At 38.9% G+C, this 11,736-nt stretch overlaps 1 protein-coding gene across 3 annotated transcripts; it reads left to right on the top strand.

The window, feature by feature from the left end:
- The first annotated feature begins 1,038 nt into the window (after positions 1 to 1,038).
- pnpla4 (patatin-like phospholipase domain containing 4) lies at positions 1,039 to 9,893 on the top strand. Of its 3 annotated transcripts, none has more exons than XM_042404163.1 (7): positions 1,039 to 1,220; positions 2,967 to 3,155; positions 4,939 to 5,033; positions 6,510 to 6,645; positions 7,036 to 7,101; positions 7,221 to 7,373; positions 8,472 to 9,891. In XM_042404163.1, exons 2-7 carry the CDS (start codon positions 2,976 to 2,978, stop codon positions 8,601 to 8,603), a joined length of 762 nt encoding a protein of 253 aa, XP_042260097.1. In that variant the 5' UTR covers positions 1,039 to 1,220; positions 2,967 to 2,975; the 3' UTR covers positions 8,604 to 9,891. The 3 variants fall into 3 exon arrangements, with proteins under 3 accessions (XP_042260097.1, XP_042260098.1, XP_042260099.1); XM_042404164.1 differs by having other exon boundaries at positions 7,198 to 7,373; positions 8,472 to 8,559; XM_042404165.1 differs by lacking the exons at positions 1,039 to 1,220; positions 2,967 to 3,155 and having other exon boundaries at positions 4,990 to 5,065; positions 8,472 to 9,893.
- The last annotated feature ends 1,843 nt before the right edge of the window (positions 9,894 to 11,736 follow it).

Below are 11,736 nucleotides of genomic sequence, written 5' to 3' on the forward strand. Positions count from 1 at the left end.
CACAGTAACACAATTTGTCTTCACAATTGCTCAGTTTATATAGAATTTCCATACAATTACTGAAATCAGTGAAAGTGTTTGCATGTTTCAGAAGCTCGTCCGTGAAATCAAGACGCCACAGCGTTGCAAAGCTCCTAAAAAGAACAAAAACAGGCTACTTATGACTCAGCCTGACACAAAACACAGATCAACAGCATGTGGAGGAGATTTTAATCAACTGCATCACGCCTGACACATACAGGCACACATGCATACACAATATATAAATACATTTATTTATATTAAATAATGGTTTGTAGCTGTGGGTAAACCACAACTCTGGTCATAAGTCAGTGAAAATGCCACCAATATGATCAAAATAATTCATCCATCCATCAATAGATGTCCTGTCCTGCTTAGGATCAGTAGAACAAGATATGATCTGGTGTTTGTTTTTAATAATAATTTTATTGTATTGTTTTTAAATTGTTTGTGTCTTGTGCTGTTTACGAGTATTATGAGCTTGATGTAGTTAACTGACTGATATATTATTATATATGACATCATTAGATTATTAATAGTGAAGCATCAGTGTTAGAGCAGCATGTTACTGTTGTAGCTGCTGGAGGTGGAGCTAGTTTACACTACTTTATATACAGTTAGTTAGTTTAGTTCAGTGGTTCCCAACCTAGGGGTCGGGCCATTTATTGAAATGAAATCATGTGAGAAGTTTAGAGAGAAAAATCACTATTTGGTGGAGCTGTTAACAACTCATAGACATGTGAAATGTGACCCCGACTACACACTGCTTTTTGTACATCAAAAGCCAAAAAGGTTGGAAACCACTGGTTTCATCTTTAACAATGTGTTGTATTTTAAAAACTCATTATATTATCCATTGTGTCAAATCTTCATCTGAAACGTAACTAAAGCTGTCAAATAAATGTAATGGAGTAGAAAGTACAATATTTCGCTCTGAAATGTAAGGCATAATTACATTTATTCGTTATGGTGATTTGGGTTTTATTTTGAAAATCGTGAGCGGAAGAGGTATTATTGTTTACTATCTCCCACATGAGTGTGTTGCTAAACGAACGAATGGTGCTGTAGTGTAGTCTAGAGTGGAGCAAAAGCCAGATATTTGCTTGTGTTGACCAGTGGCGACGAGTAGTTTGACCTTGTATCTAACTGTTCCACAATAAAGCCAGTCAAAGCTTTCTGTCTGCGGGAGCGTGAACACGGTAACAGCATGTCCTCTCCTCAGCTCGACCAATCATTCACTTCATACTGATATCGTTAGCTAGCGATAGTGGTCTGTGCTATGACACGGTAAATTCTATTCTGACAACATATAGTCGATTTTCAGACAGCTTAAAAAGGTTTAAAGAAATCATTCTATACTCAGCAACATGTATCGCTAGATGTAACGAGTTCCACTTTTACTCCACGATGCCTGAGAGTCTTTATCACCCAAAACAACACTTCATCTTTGGAAGAACAAATGACTTTCATGATTAAAGGACAGGTTCACAGTTTTTCAAGTGTGTCTTAAAACAACAGTCAGGTGTCCATATGAACAGTGAAGGAGGTTTTCCTCACTGTAATCATTCCTCCTGTTCATACTGGATATTAAAAGATCCCCTTCAAATGTGCTTTCAATGTAAGTGATGGAGACAAAATCCACAGTGTGTCCACACAGTCATTTAAAAGTTGATGTGAAGCTTATATGACAGTCTAAATTAGTCATATCAAGTGGATATCTGACACATTTAGTCTTTTTAGCATCAAATTCCCTCTTTGTGTTTCCTCGGACAGTGTTTCCCTGTTGAGCTGCGGTTGAAAAATATCTACTTGATTTGACTCATTTGCACGCTGAAGCTTCATATTAGCTTCAGATAAACTAAATACATTTTTGCTCAGAAGGAGGACTGTGGATTTTGTCCCCCATCACTTACATTGTAAGTGCATTATGAATGGTCAGTATGAACAGGAGGAATGATTATGGCAAGAAAAACCTTAATTTGGACACTTGGACGATTCTTTTAAAGCTGGAGTGTGGGACTTTTGTCTCCCCCTTCTGGCAGTGAGAGTAATTACAAAAACACTGTCAAGTGGCGCTTACGTCACAGGCTCCACCGTAGCCTACTCTGTCACTACTGTTGCGGCGGTAAAAAGATGGATAAATTGTTTTGAGCGTCACACAACCCCCACGAAATGAATTGTTCCATTTGGTCTGATAACATTAGGACAGTTTAGAAAAGCATAATTAAATTATTTTATCTCATTTAAGTTAGCAGAGAGCTAACAGGAAGTTAGCCGACTTGGCTGGCGGTAGTCTCTAGTGTGCATGCTCTCAGACCTGTCCTAAAACAAGTCCTTTTACATTCACCACTGATCTGCAGACAGACATTCAAACCAATCCTACTTCTTAATTATATGTTGTGCAAAAAATGTGAATTTTGGGTTTAACATCTTTATCAGTGGACACAGATTTGGGTTCAGGTTATTGTAAGGTGAAGCACACTTGGACAACAGCTCTACAAGGCAATATTATTCCACTGGAAGTGAAAGATGATAATACTGAATAATCGCCCACTGCTGCTTTTTTTCACCAAGCTCTTACACACACACTCATGTTGCATAATTTCATACTGAATGATATGGCAATGAGCAGATGAATAGGAATAACCTTCCTCAGGTCTGGATGGTAGAAATACCCTGCCTTTGAATTAATTTTCAATCTATCAAGGTTAATATGTTCTCATCTTACCTAACAGAAATAAAAAAAAAAGACATTCAATACTTTAAACTATTTAGAAACGATTTGTCACAAGATGAAACTTTTGAAACTTTCTGAAGACTTTTTCAGCGTGCAAATGTTGGTTCAACAACACCAAATAAAATGTTAAAAATATATATATGACTGTACTAAAGAGCAGGTATAAGTGTAATGTGATGACTGACGTCCTGGTGTCGTGTCTGTGCAGGTGTTGAAGATGACGGTGCTGAACCTGTCCTTCGCTGCTTGTGGTTTCTTGGGGATCTACCACTTGGGTGCTGTGGGGGCTTTTCTCCGCCACGGGGACAAGCTGCTGGGCTCCCTCAGGGCCTGTGCAGGGGCCTCAGCCGGGGCCCTGGTGGCAGCAGTAATGATCACGGCTCCTGACAAACTAGAGGTACAGTATTGGTTTCCTCATTCAGCCAATAGAGAGCAGCAGTGATGCTCCTCAGTAGACCAGTGACTGTCAAAGTGGGGTCGGACAACCCTCAGGGGTCCTTGAGGAGTTTCCAGAAGTCCCTTAGCAAAAACAGAATATAGTTATTCTAATGTAAATCAGAAAAATACTGAAATAAGTGATATTATTATTTCTTCTGTAGTGCTGACAGTTTTACAAATTGTGAGCTTCGAATTAAAGACTTAAAAGGTGGAATGCTGTTCTCCATATCAAAGATTTGACATCCCAGCATTCCCGTCCTTTTAATATTTAACACCCAACAGCTCTTAAAATGTAGAAAGTAACACCAACAGATCACAGTATTTGGAGAATAACTTAGATTTGGAATAAAGATAGAACCTCACGAAGCAAAGCTTGTGGGTTCAAGGCCCAGATAGACAAAAAAAAATCCCAATGCTGGTTTCCTCCATCATGTGGCACTGACTTGGCACAGTTCAAATTAGAGTAAAAAGGAAAAAGATGAAACACTTGATATTTAGTTCCCATGTGGTTTAATATTGTATCCTCAGGCAGGTTAACATGGAGGACAGTGAGATAGAATAAAAGGAAAGAGAGTTATAATAGCAGCTCTGATTGGTATTCGGGGAGACACACATAATTCAGTCAAATCTTCAAGGCAAATATTATAACCAAGACATTTTAAAGGAGACATATTCTGCATATTTCCAGATCTATATTTATATTCTGGGGCTCTACTGGAATATCTTTGCATGATTTAAAGTTCAAAAAACGGTGCTACTGTTTATCTTCTACTGGCCCTTTATCCAGCCCCTCGGTTCAGCCTCTGTCTGAAACAGGCCGTATTAGCTCCCCCCTCCAGGAGGCTACATCAACAAACCATGATTTAAATTACTGTAGTAGGATTTCACTACTTTTTCTCGTTCTTAACTTGAAACGTCAACTTCTCAAATACATCCGTACAGCCGGAATCCAATCTAAAATATGAGATATGTGAACAACGCATGGAAAAAACCTTAGCAACAACCTTAGCAACCGAGGCTACGGAACAGATGGCTACGTCGGCAAGGTTGAAATGTACCACCGTATTCACCACAAGGTAAATGCTAGCACCTTTTACAGATGGTACACTTGTGTATCTCCAACATTATCATAAATATATCATAATAATACACAATCACTAACGTTACAGAGTTATCTGGAGGGGGCTGCGTTGGTCCAGGTACCAAAGACATGAAATATGATCCAGGAAATCTGAGGAATAGATCAGTGAATTTGAAAGCTTATTAGACCCCAAAACACTGCAACACAGTTAATAATCTTATGAGAGGAACAACTCTGAAAAGATATCACAGCAACAACATGTTGTAAAATGAATCACAGGGCTTTGGTTTCTCATGCAGAGCTGAAATAGGTGATTTTACATCTTTTACTCCAGGCCCCTCAAAAAATTGCAAGCTTAGAAGAAAATATCAGAGATAACGAGGATATCAGGTTATGAAATGAATATTGTGATCAGCACTACCTGGTGCAAATGATTCTTTCTTGTGTGTTTGATCACACTGAAGTTGAAATTGAAGCAGTGTAGCAAGCTACGGTGGTTCCCGCCCACACAAATATTGCACCAATCAAATTTCAGGTGTATTTACATACAGTCAGATAGGTGTCAGGTATGGGTTAGTTCCTGGAACAGCTGATTAAAACACATTTTAATCTGAAGCGGATGGACTTGAGTGTGATGTTTGTTTGCTTCTTCTTCTCTCAGCACTGTAAGGAATTCACCTACAGGTTTGCTGACAGCGTGAGACGACAGAGGTTCGGAGCCGTCACACCTGGATACGACTTCATGCTCACGCTGCGGTGATTACTCAGACGTTTGCTCAATTCCACATGTGTGTCTAACTGATATCTGCTGTGCTATATCACAGCTGTAGCTAAATGTCTCATTTGTATCGCGTGTTACAGAAACATGCTGTGGAGTGTTACCATGGTAACACGGACTTTGTTGCCATTCATGCCACTCACAAATATTTATGTTTATATTATATTTATGTTATTTATGTGACTTATCTTTAGTTTAATTTTATGGAGATAAGAATTTTGTGCTAAAATCTGTAAAACAACAATACTTTTGAGAGGTGTGAATGATCACCACTCATCATACACATCATTCACTACTGGAACGCTGTGATGTCACAGCGCTGCTTCTGCTCTCAACTGCTTTTATCAGTTTAATTCAAAACCAGACCGGCATGTGCACGAGGAAATATTGTTTTCACTCCCTGCACATGTTCAGTCTTCACATAAAAACATACAGATAAACAGAATATGCACAATGCACAAATCCATGAATATCCCTACATATGCTTATACAGGTACACATACAAAATACATAACAACTTATTACTGCACTACAATATCTCTAGTCTTTATGTTATGCCATTTTGTTATTCTATTTTAATTTGTTTCCTTTTGTATTATGTTTTTAAATATCAAAAATAATATAATCATAATTCTAATGCATTTCTTCAGCTTATTTAAAGCTTTTTGAATTGTCTCTGTGTTTGGAAGCAACACAAATCAAGTGGTCTCGCCTGAAACTAAAAACTATTCAGGCTGCTGTAGCAGAAGCAACAAAACTGTGAAAAAAAGTCTGCCAAAGTGGGCCACTCTCAGTTTTTAAAATCCCCTTCAGATATATTTTAAGAGAAAAATCCTCTGTTTGGAATATTAAATCGTGTCTTCTTAAAAGTTTAACTGCTGGACACAAAATTTCTTCTACTGTACTTTCTCAGTGTTTGTGCACTGAAGGCTTCAAGTTTCCACATCACGATACCGAACCAGGATTGGCTCCAAACTCTTTGTCACGTTACGTCACAAATCATGTGTCTTGTCATTGGAGTTGAAGACATTTACATATGAGCATGATCCGTAACATCAAAACTAGCTTGGAGCCAAACGTGGTCACACACTGAGGATGGACTTCACAGTGAAGAAGGAGACAACTTATGTCCAGCAGTTCAACTTCTGCAATGAAATATATTTGGACTTTAATGAGATACAATCAAGTAATTTTAAGAATTTGTCTTAACCTCTTCACATCCGCCGGCAGCTAGCTTAAGCCAGTTGTAAGAAGTCTGTATTTGTATCATGAATTCAACCCAGTCACCTGACTGTACGCTTCTATTCCTAATTAGCATGCTTGGATGCTTGTGTATATATTGAACAGACTGAGTAATAATTACATGCTGCTGTAGAAAGCACTGTGTTTATGAGGCCCCTGTGGGGATATTATTAAGAACCTGACAAACGAGCATCTGTGTGGCTGCTCTCCAGGGAGGGGATAGAGGAGATTCTACCCAGCGACGCTCACAGTCTGGCCACTGACCGCCTCCACGTCTCAATAACACACTCCAAAAGCGGCGACAACCGCCTCATATCCAGGTTTACCTCCAGGGAAGAGCTCATAAAGGTGCACACTCTCACTCTCTATACATAACATGCACAGATCATTCCAGTTTAAAAGAGTCATAAATGTTTTATCATTGTTTCACATCTTTTGTTTCCCTCCATCATACTGTGAACGTTACTGCTTTGACCTGAAAACGACCCTAACAAAGTCAATACTTGTGTAATGAACGTCTACAGACTGCAGAGTAGTAATGGCACAAAATGTTAGCATTGTGTCTCCTTTATCTGACACGCTAGAGATTTTTTGTTTGAGATATTGATCATTTTAGTCGTCAAACTGTTGTTAAATCCAGCCGCTTCCTGCTGATGAAACACTGTTTGATGTTTCTGTGGGTCACGGAGCATTTACTGACACCATTAACTGTCCTTCACTTGTTGTTCCTCCGCTCAGGCTCTCCTGGCCAGCAGCTTCGTGCCGGTCTACGCCGGAATCCAAGCGGTGGAGTTCAGAGGACAGGTAACAGGCTCATTCATTGTGCACTGACCCCTCGCTGAACCATGTGATATTCATTCAAACACGTCTCCTGTCAACAGGATCACCTTTTTTTTTTAGACTTTCTGTTTTGTTTCCATTAGAAATGGATTGATGGAGGCTTCACAGACAGCCTGCCGGTCCTGCCTGTGGGACGAACTGTCACCGTGTCCCCCTTTGCTGGGCTGCAGGATGTGTGTCCTGTCCACAGGGGGAGCTTTAAGACCCAACTCAAGCTGGCCAACATGAACATAATGGTGGGTGCTGGATCACTATCACATTAAACATATCTAATGTTGTACTTTAAAAAAAAATCAACTATTGTTGGGTACATTTTGACATCACATACAGTATAGTTTTTATAAAGTGTTAGCAGATCCTCACATGTCCTCCCAGCTAACAGCTCATGATTATATGAAAGAGTCGCACCATTCAAACAATCCTTTCTGGAAAGTGTCCTGGTGTGATTTCACACTGATTGAACGATGTGTTTCCTCCAGTGGTGTACCGTTAAGATGTGCTCACTCCTATTCGGTGGGTGTGATGTGGTGAAAACCCAACAGAGACATTTGTGACTAGCAGCTAGCCTGAATTATTTCTTTATTTCTTTTATTTTGAAATTGAAATAAATATGTGTTGTGTGTTGGTAGAGTGTGAACCTCAGGAAAGCCACACAACTTTTGTTAAAAAAACACACAAAATGTAGGCACAAGAAGGTGATGTCAAATGAAGTAAAAGAACATTAGAACAATGGAGTTCTTTATCACACCACTCACATCTGAAAAAGAAACGTACTGCTTTAAAGGTCAAATAAACTCATATCGTAGTACTTGCTATTATATTTCATTTTTTTTAAATTAAATTTAATTAATTTTTAAGCATACAGTAAATGCAGCCCTACGCACACCAACCCTCCCCTCAAACTCCTCCAAACTACTAGTAACAAATAGTACATTATATATATTTGTGTGTGTGTGTGTTTGCATCACACATGCATACATACATTCATAACACATTCATGTTAATGCTTTGCATACACAGAAGTTTTACAGCAGAATAAATGTATAAAAAAATCACAGATGCATTTCATACATACAGCAGCACATCCCCAAGTGATGCCAGTCTTCCCAGAAATGAATGTAATTTTGCAAAAATCTTGATTATTTGGATGGAAGATTCCACCACTACATATCACTGTTTGCAGAAAGAAATGAGTTATTTCCACAACTGCTAATTACCTTAATAACCAATGTGATATTTTTGTGCAAACAAAGGCTTGCGATGACAGTCGACTCTTATTATTGGCTCTCTAAGAGATATGATGTAAACGTAGCGTTCTCTTTGGTTTTCCTCAGTTCTCCGTGGAGAACATCAAACGTCTGAACCAGGCTTTGTTCCCTCCATCCGCCGGCGGCATGCAGTCATTATGTCAGGAGGGGTTTGATGACGCCGTTAGCTTCCTGAAGAGAGAGGCCTGGATGAGCTGACAGTCGGATCCCCTCATGTGAAGAACTGACTTTACAACGAGCGTGAAGGAAGTACCGTATACAGAGCTGTCAGTTAGAATGAACAGTGTGGATTTTACAGTATTTATAACTGATTTTAGATTTTTTTTTTTTTAAAATGACTGACATGCGGTGATGTTGTAGAGAAACTTCAAACACATTGATCCAGCAACTCTGTGTGGACTCAATGCTCTGTGAACTTTGTTTGCCAAAATCCTTAAGATACTTTTTCCAGGATCAAGCACTGAGTGTGTAGTTATAAAGCATGAAAGAGCCAGTGTATCATTGTAAGTACTATTATACACACACCTCTGCTGTATGTGACAACAGCTGTATATGATCAAAATCCCTCATGTGATGAACATGGACTCTTCATCAGTTTTCCAAGGAGGCATTTAATTACCCTCAGCTTGAAGCGGTGGGGGAGGAGGGGGGGAGAAATGATTGAATATTGGAGCACTTCACAGGAAGTCCACGCTGCCATCATGGATGTCGGAGGCTCCCTCAGGATGCAGGGGATGGAGTGTCGTCTTTGAAGTGCCGGACGTTACCCGCTGGCTTTCTCTGCTGCCGGGTTACTGTTTGATTTCCTCCAGCGTCAGGAGACGTGAGCGGGTTCTCCATCAAGTATCCAGTCAGTTGAACTGGTGTGTGAGAGCTGCTCCACCCTCAGGACAGATTCGGATGTTGTGATGAGACATAAAGCCTGCTGCTTCACTAAGGAGAGCTTTGCCAGGAAGGAGGCAAACTGATTATGTTGCACCTACACACAGTCAGGAATTAGTGCTCAGAATGAGTTGTTGACTTATTACAACATATCAGTGAGGACTCCTGCAAGTAGATTTGATTTAATCAAACATCAATGCTGTTTTTTGTCCCTGATTGGGCATTTCACAATCAGGATCCTGAGCCATACACAATCATTTAAAACTGTGTGGGCATATAAGCTCTAAGACAACTCCACACCATTAAACATCCTGTATGCAATATTTTTTTTTTAATATCTTGCTGTAAATATTTAAAACAACTTTGAAATTGTGAGACTGTTTTCTGAAATTATCTACTGACTAAACATGTTTTATCTATACAACTCTGGTGTAGCCTGTAAGATCTCCATTTGATTTGATTATTTATGGTGTTAATATGTTAACATGTGAGACTTTGTGAGCTTGATTTTGAAATATGCTCTTAAAATAAAAAAGGGGAAGTATTCTATCCATGCTGGTTACTGTGCATATAAATAAGCTTTACATTACAGACAAAATAATTATTTGATTTTGAAAATTTGATTTTCAGGGCATCCTAGGTGTCAGTTAAAGGGCAGGTTCACAGTCTTTCAAGTCTGTCTTAAAACAACAGTCAGGAGCCCAAATGAACAGTGAAACATGTTTTTCTTGCTGTAATCATTCCTCCTGTTCATACTGACCATTAGAAGATCCCTTCATAATGACCTTACAATGCAAGAGATGGAGGACAAAATCCACAGTCCTCCTTCTGTGCAAAAATGTATTTAAAAGTTTATATGAAGTTCATATGAAGCTTCAGTCGTCCACATGAGTCAAATCAAATAGATACATTTTTTTAAAGTTAGTCTTCTTAGTGCCAAATTCCCTCTTTTTTGTTATAATCCATCCACTGCAGCTCAACAGGAAAACGCTGTCCGTCAAGATACAAAGAGGGAATTTTTTACTAAAAAGACTGAGCTAGTTCAGACAAACCAACTCAAGTTGCCGCCACATGCCATACTCCCTGACTGTAACATAGATCCAACGCACCCTTATATATGTACTCAAGTCATCTGTGCTCAACTCACATGCATACCTGCTGCTACACCACCCACACAAGCTATGCTGTTGCTTGCTGCTATGGCTGCCACTGCCATTCATGTAGCGTTCCAAAAGCCCCACCTCCACTCCAGCATCCACCCGTCTATTCTGACTACAGCAAAAAAAACAAAACAAACCTGTTTCAAAGTTCACCAAATAACTGACATTTGATGAATGTTAGTGCTCAACAAAGTCATAATCTTATTTACATTTTATTTGATCTTTGATCAGATAGTTCCTAAATGAAATCATAATTTTCCCATTTTAATTGTATTACTATATTATTTATTTTTACTATTTCATTTAGATAATGTTCTTTAACTTGTAAACATATAACATATGGCACAGTGTTGCCATATGGCAATATACCATTTCTTAACAACTTCCTGATATTTAAAAGTAAAATTAAACATTGATTGGCCTTTCTATAGATGGTGGGACACTGTTTAACCAATCATGTACTTGGATGAGGTCACACGATATTAATTTTTTTTTTTTTAAAAAGTTAATTTAAGTTCGTTTTAAGTGATAAATAATAAATAATGTGTGCAGGGGGTTAAGAAGTTTGGCTTCAAGTGGTTTAAAACTAAAATAGAAATTTTAAATAGAAAAAAAACAGAATTTACATTTATGTATAAAAATACATCTTTACCATATAAAAAGAAATAACATTTTAAATAGTTTTTAGTGTGGGATACAAGAACACACACATACACACACACAGATGTACCCACCAGTGATTCCCCACTGGTATTATGTAAGCCCACCTGCTGGTTCTAGTAATGAGGCTCAATTAAGGATTCCCTTAAATTACCATTTCCACCCGGGGCAAGAAATTCCCCAGCTTGTGTTTTTTATACATTATGTCTCAGCTCCACTTGTTGGAACACTCTCGCTCAGTAATGAAACACTGAAAGGGCCTGCTGTCTGGAAACAGGCCAGCTAAAGGAGCCCATTTGTAATGTGCAATTATTCAACTGCTGACTTCACTGTACAGTACTGCAAGCGTGCGCACACCTGCAATGTGTTACTACTCTGATAAGCATGTTCAAATCCACTGAAAAGCAGAGGTTGTAAGTGAACACTTGTGAAGTGCAGTGACTGTGTGAAGTGCACTTGACACAGTCGCTGCAGCTCAACAGTCTGAGGACTGTCACCATGTAAAAGGCTGGTGGTTTTTGTAGAGGATGAACGGAAAAAAAATCCCCCAGATTCTGTCTGTATGCAAGTCACAAACATTCCTATGTTGTGCTTCTGCCCAGGTCTAAACTCATTTTGGGAAAATGTGA

Source organism: Thunnus maccoyii, chromosome 24 (genome assembly GCF_910596095.1).
Source record: "Thunnus maccoyii chromosome 24, fThuMac1.1, whole genome shotgun sequence".
Classification (NCBI taxonomy): domain Eukaryota; kingdom Metazoa; phylum Chordata; class Actinopteri; order Scombriformes; family Scombridae; genus Thunnus; species Thunnus maccoyii.